Source organism: Triticum aestivum, chromosome 3B (assembly GCF_018294505.1).
Source record: "Triticum aestivum cultivar Chinese Spring chromosome 3B, IWGSC CS RefSeq v2.1, whole genome shotgun sequence".
In the NCBI taxonomy this organism is placed as follows: Eukaryota; Viridiplantae; Streptophyta; class Magnoliopsida; order Poales; family Poaceae; genus Triticum; species Triticum aestivum.
Window position 1 is genome coordinate 560,234,023 of NC_057801.1, and position 20,368 is coordinate 560,254,390.

The 20,368-nt window shown below is 46.6% G+C and overlaps 2 protein-coding genes across 2 annotated transcripts; both read left to right on the top strand.

Moving 5' to 3' along the window:
- Positions 1-2,054: 2,054 nt before the first annotated feature.
- LOC123070914 (L-type lectin-domain containing receptor kinase SIT2) lies at positions 2,055-4,764 on the top strand. Its single transcript, XM_044494328.1, has one exon. The coding sequence runs from the start codon at positions 2,652-2,654 to the stop codon at positions 4,713-4,715; it is 2,064 nt and encodes a 687-aa protein (XP_044350263.1). The 5' UTR covers positions 2,055-2,651; the 3' UTR covers positions 4,716-4,764.
- A 2,573-nt stretch (positions 4,765-7,337) lies between these two features.
- On the top strand, positions 7,338-10,632 carry LOC123070915 (lipoyl synthase 1, chloroplastic). Its single transcript, XM_044494329.1, has 7 exons — positions 7,338-7,731; positions 7,886-8,067; positions 8,250-8,340; positions 8,426-8,583; positions 9,465-9,636; positions 9,723-9,833; positions 10,295-10,632. The coding sequence occupies exons 1-7, from the start codon at positions 7,441-7,443 to the stop codon at positions 10,379-10,381; spliced, it is 1,092 nt and encodes a 363-aa protein (XP_044350264.1). The 5' UTR covers positions 7,338-7,440; the 3' UTR covers positions 10,382-10,632.
- The last annotated feature ends 9,736 nt before the right edge of the window (positions 10,633-20,368 follow it).

Genomic DNA, 20,368 nt, shown 5'->3' on the forward strand with positions numbered 1-20,368 from the left:
GGCAGGGCCGGCCGCGGCCGGGGAGAGGGAGACGGCGAGGGCGGGGCCCGGGGCAGGCGAGGGCGCCCGAGCAACCTCGCGGAGGAGCCGCCGTCGGAGTCCAACCAGCGGCGCGAGCCGTCGGAGCCGAGGTCGAGGTCGCCTGAGCTGCCGCTGGGGGAGGCCATGGGCGTCGGGGAGGGCTACCGACGGGGGTCGTCGGCGGCGGGGCTGGAGGTGGGAGGGTTAGGCTAGGAGAGGAGCCATCCATAAGTGGACAAGTTATCCAGCTAAGGGTTCCTTTGATTCAAAGGAATTCTATAGGATTTCTGGAGGATTACAATCCTTAGGAATTTTTCTTATGTTGGTCCATTGATTCATAGGATTAGATCCCGTGGAAATTTTTCCTGTGGCATCAAACACTCCTTAGTGATCCTACGGGATTCAAATGGGCATGCCACTCCAATCCTATTCCTATGTTTTTAAAATCCTACGAATCAAAGAGGCCAAAAGGAAAGACCTCAAGAAAGTGACTGCAGTTATTGTTCTATGGCAACTGAAACCAAAGTCTAACCTCCACGTATATTTCTTGAAATTTTCTAAATGATTGGGACATGTGTACACAGAAAGTCTCAGACAATTTCTCATTTGTTCATCTAATCACTAGATTCCCCTCTGTGGCAGTGATCGAATTATATGAAATTTCTTTGTTCCAGAAATTAATTAGACAATGGCTGAACAATGGCGCTGAATTAAAAACAAATGCAGACATGGTTAGTATGACTTCAGAGGAACTGGCTACAGTGATGAACTGAAACCAAAGTCTAGAGAGCGATGCATTTGTTGGAACTTTCTAAATGATGGAGAAATGTGGATACTAAAAATCAGCAAGGAGACTTCCATTGGCGAGAACTAGCCTTCAGAGATACAGCGAATAATACCAGTTTTGTGCAGTTCACACTAACTTTAATATCGCCATCTGGTTAGCAGTTGGCTAGTGTGTTGAACAATAAACTATATGATGGTGACATTACTTTTGACCAAATGAGATAATGAACATTTCATGGAAATTAGACCGTAAAGATCTTATTGAACTACAAAACATGATAGGGCGTTTTGGAGCTCGGCCTCCATGGAGGCCGGATTTTTTGAAAAAATCAAAATTCGCATTTTTCAATTTCAAAAAAATCTGAAAAAAATCATACAAGTAAACAAGGATGTTATGTGTATGTATGTGAAGTTTGAGGATGAAATACCTTAAAATGCGATCTGTGCAAAAAAGACAAATTCATAGACTTTGAGGATGAATAGTGCATCTACTAAAAAGTCTCAGATTTGTTCTTTTTGTGTAGCACTCATTTTAAGGTGTTTTGTCCTGAAAATTTACAGACATATGCTTTATGTCTCTAAGTATGTGTGTATTTTTTTTTAAATTTTTTTGAAACGTGAAAGTTTGAATTTTGACCAAGTCAAACCCGGGCTCCATGGAGCTCGAGCTCTAAAGAGCATTTTCGGATAAACACCCCCTTTGTCAAAAATGCTCTTAAAGTAACAACCACGAGTCCACCAATAAAAGCTAGTACTATCATATTGGATTTCTCTAGCAGATAAAAAATTATAAATCCCTGTGATAATATTAAACCTTTCAAAGAAAGTTTTAGGAAATCGTCTGGTTCAACATGCGTTTGAAAAAATCCGAACTAGTAATTAATGCCATTGGCCAGTTGCTATTAATAAGGACTCTCCCACAGATGACTAAGACCAACTTGCAAGTCATGCTAGCTGGCTGAGTCAATTCCACTAAAAGCTACTCCCTCCGTTCGGAATTACTCGTCCAAGAAATGAATGTATTTAGATGTATTTTAGTTGTAGATACATCCATTTTTATCCATTTTTGTGACAAGTAATTCCGAACGGAGGGAGTAGTATCATATTGGATTACTCTAGCAGACAAAAAATTATAAATTCATGTGACAATAAACCTTTCAAAGAAAGTTTTAGGAAATCATCTGGTTCGACATGTGTTTGAAAAAATCCGAACAAGTAATTAATGCCATTGGCCAATTGCTATTGATAGGGACTCTCCCACAGGCGACTAAGACCAACTTGCAAGTCATGCTAGCTGGCTGAGTCAATTCCACTGAAAGCTAGTATCATATTGGATTACTCTAGCAGACAAAAAATTATAAATCCCTGTGACAGTATTAAACCTTTCAAAGAAATTTTTAGGAAATCATTTGGTTCAACATGTGTTTGAAAAAATCCGAACTAGTAATTAATGCCATTGGCCAATTGCTATTGATAGGGACTCTCCCACAGACGACTAAGACCAACTTGCAAGTCATGCTAGCTGGCTGAGTCGATTCTACTGAAAGCTAGTATCATATTGGATTACTCTAGCAGACAACAAATTATAAATCCCTGTCATAATATTAAACCTTTCAAAGAAAGTTTTAGGAAATCATCTGGTTCAACATGTGTTTGAAAAAATCCGAACTAGTAATTAATGCCATTGGCCAGTTGCTATTAATAAGGACTCTCCCACAGATGACTAAGACCAACTTGCAAGTCATGCTGGCTGGCTGAGTCAATTCCACTAAAAATGAAGAACAGGCTACTAGAAGTAGAGGGCAACTGGAAACCATTGTTCACAGTTATACTTGCAAAATACTATGTTCTTGCATATTCTTGAGATGTCACGGGTCACACCCATGCTTGACAAGAAACATAAGTGTTTCATTCCATGCCAACTCTTCTTCCTGTTCATTTGCCTCAACCGAGCACCCTTCACCATTGCTAATGACCAGTTTGTCTACTCCGGCTTCACCCAAGCTAACCTCAGCCTTGATGGAGCTGCCACAATCACACCAGATGGACTCCTTGAACTAACAAATGGCACCTTTAACCTCCAAGGCCATGCTCTATACCCAACTCCTCTACACTTCCGCACGTCGCCTAGTGGTTATGTACAGTCTTTTTCTATCAGCTTCGTCTTCAGCATCCTGTCCGCCTACCCTGACAAGAGTGCTGATGGCATGGCCTTCTTCGTCACCAGAAACAAGAATTTCTCCAGTGCGTTGCCAGCCCAGTACTTGGGGCTCCTCAACAACCAGAACAACGGTAAAGCAAGCAACCATATATTTGCGGTGGAGCTTGACACCAATCAAAATAGTGAATTCCAGGACATCAATGGCAACCATGTTGGTATCAACATAAACAGTCTCCACTCTGTGCAATCCCATGATGCTGGCTTCTTTGATGACAAAACTGGTATGTTCAAGAACTTGAGCCTCATTAGCCGTGAGATGATGCAGGTGTGGGTAGAGTATGACGGAGGAGCTACAAAGGTCGATGTAACTTTGGCTCCCATCAAAATGGCCAAGCCTGCAAGACCATTACTGTCAACCATCTATGATCTCTCAACAGTTTTCACAGACACGGCATACATTGGCTTCTCGTCCGCAACTGGAGTCATCAAGTCAAGATACTACATACTTGGCTGGAGCTTCAGCATGGGAAAGACTGCTCCTGGGATTGACACAACCAAGCTGCCAAGGTTACCTCATGTTGGCCCAAAGCCTCACTCAAAGGTCTTAACGATTGTCCTGCCAATAGTCATTGCAGCATTCATCCTTATTGCTGGAATTATCATCATTTTATTTGCTCGAAGGAAATTGGCATATACCGAGCTACAAGAAGACTGGGAGATCGAGTTTGGGCCACATCGATTCCCGTATAAGGATTTGTTCATAGGCACACAAGGATTTAATAATAAAAACATACTCGGAGCAGGAGGATTCGGAAAGGTGTATAAAGGCATACTTCCTACATCTCAATTGGAGGTTGCGGTGAAGAAATTGTCACATGATTCAAAGCAGGGAACAAAGGAATTCATTACTGAGATTGTTAGCATGGGCCGCCTTCGTCACCGCAACCTCGTGCAGTTACTTGGCTATTGCAGGGGAAAAGGTGAACTCCTTTTGGTCTATGATTACATGCCAAATGGTAGTCTTGACAAGTACCTGCACTGTGAACAAGAAATGCCCTTACTAGATTGGGCTATGCGGTTTCATATCATCAAAGGAGTTGCATGTGGCCTGCTCTACCTCCATGAGAAGTGGGATAAAGCTATCATCCACAGAGACATCAAAGCAAGCAATGTGCTTCTCGATAGCGAATTAAATGGGCGACTAGGAGATTTTGGCCTTGCAAAATCGTATGATCATGGTACTGACCCACATACCACACGTGTGGTCGGTACCATGGGTTACCTTGCCCCAGAACTGTTACGCACAGGCAAGCTGTCTCCTCTTACGGATGTTTTTGCCTTTGGCATATTCCTTCTCGAGGTCACCTGCGGGCAAAGGCCTGTCAAGCAGAATGCAAATGGCGATCGAGTTATGTTGGTTGACTTGGTACTTGAGAATTGGCAGAAAGGAACAATGGTGGAGATAATAGACCAGAGGCTCCAAGGCAAGTGCAAAGCAGATGAGGCATGGCTGGTCCTGAAGCTTGGTCTATTGTGCTCACAACCCTTTGCTAGCACAAGGCCTAGCATGCATCAAGTCATGCAATACCTCAACGGAGACATGCCATTACCAGAGTTCGCACCAACCGACATGAGCTTCAGCATGCAAGCCTTGATGGAAAACAGGGGATTCAACCCTTCTAGCGTGTCAAATCCACAGCTCATGACAAGCATCGCTACATTGTCAGGCCTCTCGGGAGGGAGATAAAAAAATATTCCTAGCTCTTAGCACTGTTATGGGTGTTTTATTGTATATTTTTTATGGGACCTTTAGCTATATATGGGGAAATACATCCTACTACTGGGTTGTACACCCTTCGTCCCATGATATAAGAGCATTTTGCAAGCTCGAGCATTTTGCAAGAGCTTGCAAAATGCTCTTATATTATGGGACGGAGGAAGTACCATTTATGATAAATACTACAGTACCTATAATGTGTCACTCAAAACACATATATAACCATGTGTAATATTCCATTGTATAAGGAATTTTTATAAATTGTTCCACAGTCTCATGGAAATACAAGTTGCAGCCCTAGTATATTTTTTTTCCCACCACACGTGCAACACGTGATCCCTCAGATCGATCCTTTTTTAGTGGAGTCGCTAGTTTTTATTCAATCAAAATAGATTTTGGGACACAATTAGCAATATCAGGGAGATTTAGAAGCCACACACGGGCGCGCTGGATCTAGTGACACGGCAGCTTTAGCTAGAGAATGGGCTTCATAATTTGTACCTGTAGTCTTGTGATCCACGCTAAAATCCTCATACTCTTCCATAGCACTGCGGTACTCGTCTTGTAGATGGTTACAGTCGCCAAACAGTTCGTCACCATAAGGATCTTGCAAACATATAGGCAGTGTGCCACAAGGATCTGCGCCATCGCTTCTCTAAAATTTCTGGCTCGGTTAAATCCTGTAGAACGACTGCCCCGTCAAGATTGCCCGGAACTTCACAATTGGATCGGACAGTGAAGAAATTCCGCCTCGTCCCCAGTCCAGATTGGCCGGAACTCCCCAACTGGATCTGGCCCGAGTGGATCGTCCACATTGCAGCGCCTCCGGGTCGTGCTTCTGCCCGTTGCCCTCACCCCGCCCTCAGCACCGGTCGCCACCACCTCCCCAGCCCGGGCCAACGCCCTGCACCCGGACTCTGCTCCGCCCCGCCGTCCAACATCAGCCGCCGCCAGCAGCAGGCCTCCAGATCCTCGATGGTCCCCCGCCGGCGTGCTCCTGTCCACGCTGCAGGCCAGGTCGCCACCACCCTCCTGTATCCACGTGCCCGTGCTTACTAGCGCTAATCAATGGCGCTAATGGCTCTGATTAAGGTCTCGAGCTCGGTGCGCCGCTGGAGGAGGGCTGCCGCGTTGTAGATCGCTTAATTCCCCGGCGAGAGCGTAGACATGATCTCCTCTCGACTGCGAGCGGGGGCGGCGGGTGTGACGGAAATGTTGAGCCTCCAGATCTAGGGCGCTGATACTATCAAAGAAAAAAAGATCTAGGGCGCTGATAAAACTGAGCCACCAAAGCTCTCACGGCAATTTGAGCTCCTCCACCGTCGGATCACACGTATGGACGTATCTGATCGTTTGGGCGTTAGACCATCTACAACGCCTCAAACCAGCCTTAAACGTCTCGCGGATGGCCCGATCAGTGGCCGGTCACAAAAAATCGATTCAGACGCCTTCTTAAATTGACCTCAAACGTCCAGGCTGACCGGCACCGCTCATATCCAGCCCAGATATGTGTCGAATATGGAGCGCACGGGCGCGCCCGTCACGTCAAACTGACGATAGCGTCCTACAGGGAATCGCCCGAAAAAACCGCGTTTCTACAGACGTCTCATCTGCTGCTGTTGTGGGGATGTGATCACCTCGTGGCGCCGCTTCGGCACATCGCTCGAGGCCAAATTCGGCTATTTGAGTCGGCCGACGTCCCCAACCCTAGCCACATCCACCTCCTCCCTCTTCGTGTCGTCAGCTCGAGCCCATTCCACCACCTCTCTTTGGTTCGGCAAAACAAGACCACCTATGCTATGCTCAGGCCGGAGCGCCGGTTCTACATTGAGCAGGAGATTCGAGCAAAGCGTGCCGCACGCATCGCGGACGGCTTGCCTCCGAACTCGCCCGAGCAGGAGGATGAGGAGCAGCCAGAGGCGGGGGAGGATGAGGAGCAGCCAGAGGGCGGGGGAGGATGAGGAGCAACAGCCGACTCCGATGGAGGTGGCGGATCCGAAGGAGGAGGAGCTGACGCCGGCTCCGGCTCCGGGCTTCAACATGAAGGACGCGGAGGCAGAGTTCATGGGCGTGCAAGCGGCCGAGATGGCGGAGAAACAGCCTATCCCAGAGTCCATCGAGGATGAGGCATGTGTGGAGGCTAACCTCAGTTAATCTGGCAGGAATGGGCGGCGACCGACGCGCTCTTCGACGAGATCGAAGCGAAGATGTATGCGCAGGCCAACGCGGAGGAGACGCGGAAGCCGGAGCTGCAGTTGCCGCCATGTACCCGGAGCTGGGCCGAGATAGTGGACATCACCGACAAGAAGGGATAAAAGTAGTACAGGTTATCTGATCTGCTGGATTTTATTGTTTGCACGTTTTTCTTTGAAGGATAGCAGAATTATAGTATGAGATATCTGGATGTAGAGAAGCAAATTTAACACGTGATCAGTCACTATTTATGGATGCGGGTTGCAAGTCCTCCTTGTGTTCATCGGCAGCGTACCAAGAAAATACTTGTACCTCTTCTACCCTTCAGTTTCACGTGTAGACATCTCGTGGTTTGCGAGAGATTGGCCGCCCACTCGGAGGGATAAAACTGGAACGGGCAAAAACCTTACCCCTCGCTCCGAGCCCATCGCCCGCACCCGCACCCGCACGGCGCCACGGCTAGACAAGCCTGTGCAATCCGGCGCCCTATTCGCCGGCCACGATGCACAGCTCGCTCGCTCGGCAGGTGGGCCCGCCGATCCGGCCTGGCTGCGCGGACCAGAGCCGCCGCCGCGGTCCATCCGGTTCGGTCCGGTGCCGCGCCGAGGCCGCGCCGCCGGTGTCCGTCGTTAGGACGGGGCCGTACACCGGGAGGGACCCGGAGGTGAAGAAGCCGGCGTGGCTGAGGCAGAGGGCGGCGCACGGGGAGAAGTACGCGCGGATGCGGGAGTCGCTCGGCGAGCTCAAGCTCAACACCGTCTGCGTCGAGGCCCAGTGCCCCAACATCGGCGAGGTATTCTACACCCGCCGGTGCACAACTCCCGCCGCCGCAATGCTTCGCTCGTGTGATTCGGTCCTGCGTTCAGCACGAGGAATTTCTGCGAGACAGTAGAGTGTTCGCTTTCGGTGCTGGGCTTAACGAAATCTGCTGCTTTTGCGGGGTGCAGTGCTGGAACGGAGGGGGAGGGGCCGGCGGGGAAGGCGACGGAATTGCCACGGCGACCATCATGGTGCTCGGCGATACCTGCACTCGCGGCTGCCGATTCTGTGCCGTGAAGACCAGCAACAAGCCTCCGCCGCCGGATCCCATGGAACCTCTGAACACAGCCTTGGCCGTTGCAAGTTGGGGGTAAGTTTCTGCTGGTTGCTCGTCTACAGATTTACCACCATTAGCTTGTCATCTTTGAGAGACTGGTTTAGTAAGAAGAGATAGCGGTGCAATTTATGAAGTTTGGATTTGAACCAATGCAAATACGCTAATTTATGATGCATGATTACACAGAATATCTGACAAAATGCTGTTCTTTCCAGAGTAGACTATGTTGTGCTGACAAGTGTTGATAGAGATGACTTGCCTGATGGGGGGAGTGGCCATTTTGCTCAGACAGTGAGAGCTTTGAAGGTTTACCTCATATACTAATTTGGTGTATCTTTCATTTATCTTTTGTCAAAATGCTGTGCTAAAGATTTCTGGACTTCCTATGCAGGAGCTAAAACCGGGGATATTGGTGGAATGCTTAACTTCGGACTTTCGAGGTGATCTGGAGGCTGTTTCCTCTTTGGCCGATTCTAATCTAGATGTCTTTGCGCACAACATTGAAACTGTGAGGAGTCTGCAGAGAATTGTGAGGGATCCTCGAGCAGGGTAATTTGATCCGATGAATTTAGTGGCATGGCACTGTATGTTAGACTATTGTAAAATTGAAGTTTGAAGCACTAATAACTACTTATTTTCTCAGATTAACTGACCTGTTAGATTATCACTCATCAACAATTCCGGAACAGCTAAAGTACAGAGAATCGCTACTTCCGGTTTCTTTCTTGTTTACTTCTGATATTCTCCTCAAAGCTATACAAAGGCTAGAGGTTTGAAACACTATAGTACGCATAGAAAATCGATGATTATAAATTTATTTGCTTTATCTTGTTTTTACTCCAATAGTATGCATAGTCCTGGCTGAAACCAACCTAACAAAGTTAAACAAATGTTGCTTCTATTCATTCTGGTGCTCTGACACTTGAATCAGTTCTACAACGTAACTGTACTACGGCAATGTGATCAACCTCAGGCCATTGGAGTGTTTTAGTCTGGGTGATGTATCTTCAAATTTGACCTCTGAGCAACTATGAATCCAATTTCTATCCAGCTCCACAAACCTTACCAAATGTGGATGTGTACCATATCAGAGACCTTGCTTAGTTTCGATCAAAAGCAGAATGTTACTGTCAATTTGATCAGTGAGTTGCTATAGTTATATCACTTTATAAATGCCAGATGTTGGATTATTTCTTTTAGATGGCCAATTGTCATTCCCTAGCATCTGGATGTCTTCAGTTTGCATGACACAGTGTGTTTTATTTGAATTTTGCTGAAATTTTCATGCCTGTTGATATAAATGCTAGACGAAGGTGCCTAGTACAGAAGTTAGTATATTTCGGCAATGTCCAGTTAGACCTCGTATGTCTTCTTTCTTCCTCATGGTATCTGGCTCTGGAACAATCTCTTATCACCTCTCATTTTTACAGATATGAGCAGAGCTTAGCTGTTCTAAAGCATGCAAAAATTTGCAAAGAGGGGATGATAACCAAGTCTTCTATCATGCTTGGTCTTGGGGAAACTGACGAGGAGGTGAAACAAGCCATGATTGACTTGAGGGCAGTTGGTGTTGATATTCTCACATTGGGCCAATATTTACAGGTTAGCCCTGTATGCACATTTTAACTTTGGTGTAGCATGTAATTCAATATTCTTCTTCTTATAAACGAAACTACTTGATGTTACAGCCAACAGAAAAACATTTGACGGTAAGAGAGTATGTGACGCCTGAGAAGTTCCAGTTTTGGAAGGAGTATGGAGAATCGTTGGGTTTTTGTTATGTTGCTAGTGGACCTCTGGTACGTGCTACATGTTCTTGATTACTCCTGTGTACTGCTGCTCTGAAAAAAATGGTACTAGTATGCATAACTGAAGTTCTGGAAATATTATCTTGATTGCCCCTGCTTTATAGTTAATCAAGAAATACAGTTTCTGGTCCTATTTCTAGTTCTTCGATCCAGTAGTGGAGTGGGCATGTAGTTCCATAATAGCCTGTACCAGTGAATTTTATAAGATGAACAGGTGGACAAGCCCCTATTTCATATGGTGAAATCCGTAAAAAGATGGTTAATAGTTCAGGAGTCTGAAACAAGAAATAAAGAACAGACTGAGCTCAAAGGCAACAGCCTCTTACATGCAGCAACGGATGCAACACAATGGTCAAACGCCTTGGTCTAGGTTTTGCAAGCATACAAACGTAGCCCCTAGCAATGCAGCAATTTGCATGAACTCACTTTCTTTGTCGTGCGATTTTTGTCAGGTCCGGTCTTCATACCGTGCAGGAGAGCTCTTTGTCGAGAATTTGGTCAGAAATAAGAAGACTAAGCCTGCATCTGCCTCCTCTTAAGTCTCAACCAAGATATGTCGACCTACAAAAGCAATCCATCGGATTCTTCCACTGTATGTTCAGAGCAGCACCAGAAAAGCGGGGGCGGCATAATCATCATTCTATTATTCTGAAAGTTTGCCCCCTGCTTTCTTTTTTGAATATGCACACACACTTTTGATATTTATCACTGTAGATGCCCGGATGCTATTTTTTGTTGCTGTATCATTACCTTTGAAAGAATATAGGAAAAGCTATTCATGAGTAGTCCACATGAAGCTATCCCTCTGGCCGTTTGATTATGCGATGCTTTATCCATCACTTAGGAGAACGCATCCAGCACTTACATGTTTTAGGTACTTCCGGTGCACCTGTATGTTTTGGCCTATTTAAAAGTTAAACATTTTTTTGGAGATAAAATCACAACACTAACTACATATATCTATTATGCTATAAAATTATAGAATCAAAATCTATATGTAGTTTGAGGAACAAAAACAATTATAGTGTTAAATTGGCTGAATTCACAGTTCAATTTGAAGTAGCTGCTATTCATAGCTAGATTTATCATTTTTTAGTTTTCTGAGTGATGCTTTGAATTTGGATTTGAAATTCTGTGACACAGTCGATATATTATCTTGTCTTTGTTTGTAGAATTTTCCGTGACTCTTATTGTGAAGTTCTCAGAATCATATACGGGGGTGCTGGAATTTTGGTCACTCTTATTGTAAAGTTCTCAGATATAGGAGTGCCGGAAATACTCCAAACTCGAGAGCACGTGATAAGTTGATATGGAATGTGTTTTAGGCTTGCTTTTATCTTTACCGTTCCTTCTGTTTTTAGTTTGTGTAATAATTTTGTTGCGGTTTCTTTAATGGAAATGGACGAAGAGCTTGTTATTTTAAAGAAAAGGTTCTTAATAATCCTCTGGTAGAGAACGTGGTACAATGTTAACAAACTCTTTTTCCAGAACATTTTTTAAAATCCACTGCAAAATTTACAATATGTACAGATCAACCAAAAATGAATTACTCTCTCTGTTCCTCAATATTTGTCTTCCTAAAGATTTCAACAAGTGACTACATACGGAGCAAAATGAGTGAATCTACACTCTAAAATATGTCTATATACATCCGTATGTGATAGTCCATTTGAAATCTCTAAAAAGACAAATACTCCCTCCGTTCCCAAATATTTGTCTTTCTAGGCATTTCAAATGGACACGACATACGGATGTATGTAGACATATTTTAGAGTGTAGATTCACTCATTTTGCTCCGTACGTAGTCACTTGTTGAAATCTCTAGAAAGACAAGTATTTCGGAACGGAGGGAGTATATTGTACTCCCTTTGTAAACAAATATAAGAGCATTTAGATCACTATTTTAGTTATCTAAATGCTCTTATATTTCTTTACGGAGGGAGTACAAAGCAAAGTTTGTTGAAGCATGACAGCACAACGGTAGGCTGACTGACTCCACAGGTTTAAGTCCACCGAAAGATAAAAGATGGTCACAAAAGCTTCGTAATGACCTAGTGAGCACACGTGGAGGTGGTTTTCTTTTCTATGTTTCAATCATATATCTTCATGTTTTATTTGGATTATTTATGTGTTTCTTGTGCAGATTTCATTAATATTTGATTTTTTTTGAAAATTATGACTTTGAAATATTGTTGAATTTGCACGGATAGAAATATACTCCCTCCGTCCAGATATACTTGCTGGAGAAATGGATTTATTTAGACGTATTTTAGTTTTAAATACATCCATTTTGATCATTTTTGCGACAAGTAACTCCAAGACGGAGGGAGTAGAAGTTTGAATGGTTACTACTTATATTGGCATGTGGTGTGTGCCAACCAAACATTCAATACGCTTTGGTCGATTGAAACTTCAAGAAATGTTTTTTGATAAGCTTTAATATGACATGGAAAGAAACTCTAGAAACAAATATGAACTTAATGAATCGATCTATTGCATGTTTAATATTTGTGATATATCTATGATTTCAACACTTATGTTTAGTATTTGTCTGTTCAGCATATCGGCATAGTTAGGTATTTTCCGGTTGATTTGAGATGTGATTTTGGCGAGATGATGTCCTACTCCAAAATTTTTTTCCTCCACGAGAAGGCATTTATGTCGTACGCCACCGCCTCCGCGGACATGTCACCACTGTCCTGCCCGACTGACCACTGACTGTTGATGGTGAGACCCCGGTGGCTCCGGTGGCGTGGATCGCTGAGCTCACCGGCGGTTAGGCAATGCAGAGGAAGAGGAGCTCACCGGCGGTTAGGCAATGCACAGGCAGAGGAGCTCCACCTCTGTCTCTCTCTCTCTGGGGAAAAAAAATTAAGGCAGGGCGACATAATCATTCCGTTCTTCCGAAAGTTTACACCCTGCTTTTCTTTTCTTTTTGGATGTGCATAAGCTTCTTTTGATCTTTATACTAAAACTGGTCATGATTTCGGTTGTTGTATCATTACCTTTGGGTCGAGACGGTACACGAAAAGGTGTTGGGTGTTAGCGAAGAATCCATGTGAAGCTGCCTCTCCGGCTTGATTATGCAATGCTTTACCCATCATTTCTCGTCAGAGGAAAAAGAGAAAAACGGTTAACTTGTACTCCCTCCGTTCCGAATTACTTGTCTTAGATTTGTCTAGATACGGATGTATCTAGCACTAAAATGAGTCTAGATACATCCGTATCTAGACAAATCCAAGACAAGTAATTTAGAACGGAGGGAGTATTCCCATATGCATGTCTAGTACAAGCAGACAGGCTGCGGCTCATGAGTTGAAATACTCTCTGTACTCGGCATTGCTGACTGCGGACTCCAGTACGTACTTCCTCCGTCCCATAATATAAAAACGTTAAGGGCCTGTTTGGTTCCAAATAAGTCACCAATTTATAAGTCGAAAAATAAAAAAAAAGTAACTTATTTTGCCAAACAGACCCGACTTATAAGTCACCCCAACTTATAAGTCATAAGTTGCTCCACCCCAACTTAAAACTTATAAGTCACCCCCTTTTACGTGAGTCCCATCACATGCATGATGTGGATTGGTGTGGGAAGGTGTGTTAAGTGACTTATAAGTCATTGGTTTTAAGTCACCTGATAAATGTTGGGCGACTTATTGGAATCAAACAGTCCCTAAACCTTCCGATGGAGGGAGTACATATCAACCTCGGTGTGTTTCAGACACAACACACGCACATGGACATGTGATCCTACCACTACAACTGCGCGCGCAGGCATCAACGGAGCTGTAGAAAAGCAGCAGCAGTAGGAGTAATGCACAGTGTTATTTGCGTTCGTGGTTGTGGGCTAGTGGCAGGTCAGCTTTACCTAAAAGGCTAAAGCAGCTCGTGTGGTGTGGTTAAATGACCGCAAGACATGGCGGTCTGGCTCATGAGTGAATCATCACGTCTGTTCTTATCCCCGGAACCAGAATGGTTGGGGTAAAGAAATAAATATTAAATAAAGGATAGAGCTATTCTTTTTCTAGAGATTCTAGAGAAGATGTGAGCCGAGGCGGCTATCATTTCTCTATCTGTGCCATTGCTGCTGAGTTGGTCTGTGCCTTGGAGCTTCCAGCGCGATCTGCATTCTGCACGTACGCTGATGTGCATGTAGGGCGCACAACGTCGAGGAGTCGCTGCGTTTTTTGCGGCTCATTTTTCTGCGTCGATAAATGTTGAACGAACAGTAACCGCGCTTGGATTATCGTATTTCCCTCGGATACATTTGTAAAAATTACAGGCCCCTAGACGTCTGTATTGTTTCCAGCCGGAAATCAGCCTAATCCCGTAAGATACACTTGTAGATTTTTTTTTGAAGTAAAGCATAGCTTTAACATTAACGGTGTCCAGGCAAATCGCCCTGGACAGAAGCCACAAGTGTGGCAGGTACATCATAGTCCCACTGCATCGAGTGATCAGCCTCACACAAGCGACCCAAACTAGCAAGTTCATGGGTAACAGAATTTGCCCCTCTCCTACATGACACTATTACATGATGAGAAAACCAAAGTTTCAGCTGTAGTTTGATATCCTCGATGACAGCCGAGTAAGCCGACGAGTCTGCCCTTCTCAGGTCCATTGCATCCGCAACAAGCCGGGAGTCGGTCTCAAAGATCACCCTCAACATACCAAGCTCCGCCGCCAGTGCAACACCGTGAGCCATGGCATTGACCTCTGCACCGAAGGGGTCTCCTACATGCTCCTGCCGACCTGCGCGAGCACAAATGACAGTACCTTCCGAGTCTCTCGCCACTACACCCCAACCTGCGTGTTGTTCGCCTGGCACAAACGAGCCATCAACATTTATCTTGATCATGTCCTCCTGAGGCGGCCTCCACTTGTCATCACATTGTTTCTCAGCTTTTTTGGAGAAGACTTGTTGGTATTCTAAAGTGTAGCTGCGAGTGCGCCTTGCAACCTCCTCCGCGGACCAGGGGAGCTCGCCCTCCCTGAGCTTATTTCGATTACTCCACCATAGCCACCAAGCGGTGAGAATGCATATTCTTTTCTGTTCATCGATTCTCCACAAATGATCCATCATCTCATGAACTGATGTTATCTCCTCCATCTTCATCCTTTCTTCTTCCAAGGCCAGGTCCCGCCACACCTGTTTCAACCTTACATTTTATGAATAGGTGAGCTCCATCCTCGGCTGCTCGTCCACAGAATAAGCAAGCTGTATCTTCAATCGGTACACCCCTCCTTGCCAAGTTTGTCCGCAGCGCCAAAGACTCATGTCTAACACGCCATGCAAACATTTGGACATTCCTGGGGCAGGGGAGCTTCCAAATTCGTTTCCAGGAATCATCTTGGCACACATCCAAGTTACCCAGTGTTGTAGTGCTACTGCCTGCTCCTCCATCTTTTGCCATCCTCTCCAGCTGCGTGTGTAGTTTGTATGCACTTTTGACCGAATGTAGGCCTTTGGGGTCGAACTGCCATGCGATGAAGTCTTGCACCCCCTCCCGGACTGGTATTTGCAGGATACACTCGGCATCAACATTCCAGAAGGTGTCCCGAACTAGTTGTTCATCCCAACTCCCTGTTATAGGACTGATTAGGTCACTGACATACTCTAATATGTTCCCCCCTCGTGGCGTCATTACTGTCTTCGCCCACGGCCGCGGCAGCCAAGGCTCAGTCCAGAGCTTGATACTCGTGTCGTCGCCAACACGCCACACATATCCCTCTCGCACTAGCTGCAAACCATGTAAAAGGCTTCACCAAGAATAGGAGATGCCATCCTTTGGCTCCGCTTGAAGCACATGGGTGTCCGGGAAGTACCGTGCTTTCAGGATTTAGGCACAAAGAGAGTCCGGGTGCTCAATCATCCTCCAGATTTGCTTTGACAACATAGCAATATTGAACCATGCATATCTCTGAAACCTAATCCACCTTGGGCTTTTGATTTTGTTAGTTTATCCCAGCTAATCCAGTGGATGGTGTTTTCCTTGTCCTGCTGCCTCCACCAGTAGGACCCCATAAGCGAGCTCAGTTCTTGGCAGAAAGATTTAGTGAGGTAGAAACAAGACATGGCAAAAGTTGGGATCGCCTGAGCAACAGCTTTCACCAAAGTTTCTTTCCCCGTCTTCGCTATCAACTTCTCTAACCACCCGTACATGCGCCCGGCCATGGCACCTTTGATATAAGCGAAGGCTTTCCTCTTGGATTTCCCAACATGTACAGGCAGCCCAAGATATTTCTCATTCCAGTTTTCACTCCCAATCTGCAAGGCCTCTTTCACTCGAACTCTGTCACATGATGAAGTATTGGGGCTAAACATCACGGCCGAATTTTCAGTGTTAATACATTGCCCCGAACAGTTTTCATACAGCTCAAGAATGTTCCTCATAGCCACTGCTTCCTCCTGAGTTGCCTTCATGAGCAACATCGAATCATCCGCAAAGAAAAGGTGTGACACCACCGGGGCACTGCTGCAAACTTTGATCCCACTAATCAGCCCAGTCCGTTCGCCCGCGTGAAGGAGAGCTGACAGGCCCTCTGCGCATATAGCAAATAAATATGGGGACGCCGGATCTCCCAGCCGCAGCCCCCTCGACGGACTGAATGCTGGGTAAGGGCGCCATTAACCTTTATCTGGTATTTCACCGAGGTTACACACTTCATGATCAGATCAACCCAATGTTGTTTGAAGCCCAATTTACACAGCATCGCAGCTAAAAAGTTCCATTCAACCCGATCGTAAGCTTTGCTCATGTCAGCTTTTACGGCAGCAATCCCTTCCTTCCCTCTCCTCTTGTTCAGCAAGTAGTGTGACAGCTCGTACGCAATAAGCACATTATCTGTGATAAGCCTCCCCGGCACAAATGTGCTTTGGTTCTCTGAAATAATATTTGGAAGGACTATCTTGAGTCTGTTAGCTATCACCTTTGACACGAGCTTGTAGATAACGTTGCAAAGACTGATCGGGCGTAGATCCTTGATACGACTCGGGCTCTTTACCTTCGGGATGAGCACCACCACCGTATCATTCTACCCATCTGGTATCGGCCCTCCATTCAGTACACTAAGAACCTCGCTCACCACTTTATCACCCATGAAGTCCCAGTGCCATTTATACACAACTGAGGGCATACCGTCTGGTCCCGGCGCTTTGAGATCACCAATGTGGTCAAGGGCCGCCTTCACCTCCTCCCGTGTAAATTCAGCATCTAAAATGGCATGCATGGGCTCTATGACTCGGGGTTCGACCTTAGCAATCAGCTCATCGAGCCGGTTACCCATGTTGGACCTGAAAAGCTCCTGAAAAAACGAACATACATAGTTAGAGAGCTCCTCCCCTTCCTTCACCACCGTTCCATCCTCCTTCTTCAACTCCTTGATTCTATTCATCTTCTTCCTGGCCGAGGCGAATGCCATGAAATACCGCGTGTTCCTATTGCCGTCCTTTAACCAAGAGACCCTGGAATATTGCTTTGCTTTTGTGTTTTTCTTCTCCTCCAAGTCTTCCACCACACACCTCAAAGCTGCCTCCTCCTTTATTTTCTCCTCACTAATAGGGGCACGCATGCACTCTTCCAGATCACTTCTGGCCGTCTTCAATCTACCTTCGAGTTCGCCCACTACATCCCTCTCCCATCTTCGTAATGATCCCGCAATTGTTTGCATTCCATGGCTCACATCCCCCCCACCTGTGGTACCCTCCTCCCATGCTGTCTTCACCACCTCCCTGCACCCCTCCTCCTGTAGCCACCAAGCCTGAAACCGGAAACTTCTATCACCCTTAAACACACTCGGGCACTTCCTTCAGTACATACGATCACCGGGTGATGGTCCGAATGCCTCGGGTTCCCATTAAGCACTGAAAATTCTGGGAAGGCCTCGCACCATTGTGCATTCGCTGTTGCACGATCCAACCGCTCATAGATATAAGAGGCTAGATCCCTGCTGTGATTCCGCCATGTAAATTTATCCCCAGAAAATCCAATGTCCGTCAGATCACAACTTTCCAAAGCCTCCCTAAACCTCTCCATGCACACTTGGGGTCTGGCTACTCCACCACACTTCTCCTCACTAGCTAGGATTTCGTTAAAGTCCCCCACACATAACCATGGCCGTCCCACTTGATGTTGTTATCCAAGAACCCTCAACATCCTCCATGTCTCCACCTTCCTCTCCGCCACTGACTCCCCGTACACCCCAGTAAGCCGCCACATCATTCCACTTTCTTCCGTCACATCCACATCGATATGCCGCCGCCCATAAGATCTCAGTCCTACCTCCACTCCCCTCATCCAAAACATAGCCACTCCACGACTCCTTCCATCCGCATTCCATGCACTCATGTTTGCTAGGCCCAAAAGCCACCTGAACCGCTCCAACTCCTTCACTGTCATTTTAGTTTCTGCTAGGAACAAAATGTCGGGCTCCTCCTTCCTCCCCATATTGAGGAGGCTTCGAACTGCCGGGCCATTCCCGAGGCCCCGACAATTCCAACTTATTATTTTCATTGTGCCCGGCGGGGCTGCTCTTGCAGCCCGGCCGATGTGCTATTTTGGTTAACCAGCTCCTGCTTCTCAACACACTCCTGCTTCTCCTCTACCTCCATATCTACCCTCCCCTTCTTGCCCTCCTTATCTTTCGTATCCTCCCCCTTCCCCGCTTTCCTCCCAGCTCAATGCTACCAACCTTAGCCACCCCCGCGTCTCTATCTTCCCGCCTCACCCTTTTAAATTTCCTACTCTGCTTGTTGTGGCCATCCTGCTGTTTCTCTTCCACCTTATCAACTCGCTTCTGCACCACCTTCTGCTTCTCTAGCTCCATGCCTACAGATCCCCCCTTTACTCCCCTTGTTTCCTCCTCTGATTTCTCCAGGCCCTTACTGTCGTCGCCCAACAAAAGTTGTCTTGGGGTGCCTCCCTTCTTCTCATTAGTCTTGGTTTTCGAAGGACTAGTGACCTCCTCCTCTCCTTTTTCTTCCTCGCTTAGAACCCTCCTTCCAGAGCCATGTGTTCCTTCCTTGCGCCACGATAGACTGTCACTGCCACTACCTGACCGTCCCGTCGATCGGCTGAACCCAAAACTCCTCGATCCTCCCAAACCCCTTCCTCTAGATCTCCAGCTTCCATCTTCAGCAGGGCCCCTTCGTTGGTTCATGTCCGCTCGTAACCACCGTCCAAACTGCGGCTTCTCACCCTTCTGTAGGGTTTTGGAGCAGTCCTTCTCGCCGTGCCCAATGAGTCCACAGATGTAGCAAAAGTCCGGCATGAATTCATATTCAAAGCGACACCATCCGCTTTCCTCCTCCTCCGTCTTCATCCCTTCTTTCTCTTGGCCCCTCCCCTTTCCATCGTCCTCCTCATCCTCTAACATGAATCCCCTCATAATCGGCTTATCTATTCTCATGCGTACTTTGATCCGCAGATACTTCCCAATAGCATTGCCATCTGCCTCAGTATCAGCCTCCACGAATTGACCAACAAAGTTTCCAATATCCTCTGCTGACTCCGCATTCATCATCCCAAGAGGTAAATTATAAACCCTCACCCATATCGGAATATTACTAAACTCATAGTCTTCAATTCTCTTCCTGGGCCGGCTTCTGGACCTGCTCCTGGCTTGGCAACGCACCGCTGAGCGACACCTTCCCAAGATTGTTCAAGCACTCCAGGCGCAAAAACAGGTCGGTCGCCGCCGCCCTGGCAAACGACCAATGGATCGCAGATCTCAGACACGGTGACACGACCTCCATTGTGGTCGACTTCCTGGCGCTATGGCGGCAAATCGAGCAAGCCCACATCGTCCTCGACAGCCAGGTTGGGGATCGGATAATTTGGACAGCGGGAGGAGGGGACTCGTACACGACAAGTGCGGCATACAAGAGGTTCTTCACGAGCACAGCGAACACCGGCCATGGCGCAGCCGTCTGGAAAGGATGGGCGCCAGGAACTGCCAAGATCTTCGCATGGCTGATGCACAACGACAGGCTATGGTGCAATGACAGGCTGCAAAGAAGAGGGTGGCCGAACGGGTATTTCTGCGGGCTGTGCCTTAGAAATCTCGAATCATCTCTACACCTGATCTGGGATTGTCCCTTCGTCAGGAAGATCTGGTGCTCTGTGGCATCTTGGAGGGGTTGCGCCTCGCTGGGCTGCACCAGGCGGCCAACCCATGGATCTCTGCAGCATTGTTTGGCAATAATCAACAGCGCGCCCGTAAGCCAGAGGCGAGGCATCAAGACAATGGCCATGTTAGTCGCTTGGCACATCTGGAAGGAGCGAAACGCCGCCGTTTTCAGAGGAAAAACGCCGAAGACGGAGGATGTGATCAGGGCCATAAAGCAGGACCTGGTAGTGTGGAGGTCAGCGGGTGCTGCTTGCCTGGAGACCCCGTTCGGGGAAGATGCTGTGAGATAGAAAGTGCAGCTTCTCTTGTTTCATGGCTTGCCCTGGCGAGCCTTTTTTCCTCTTTTCCCCCATGATCGCTTGATCAACGAATGTTTCCCGCATGCTTTCTCCTAAATC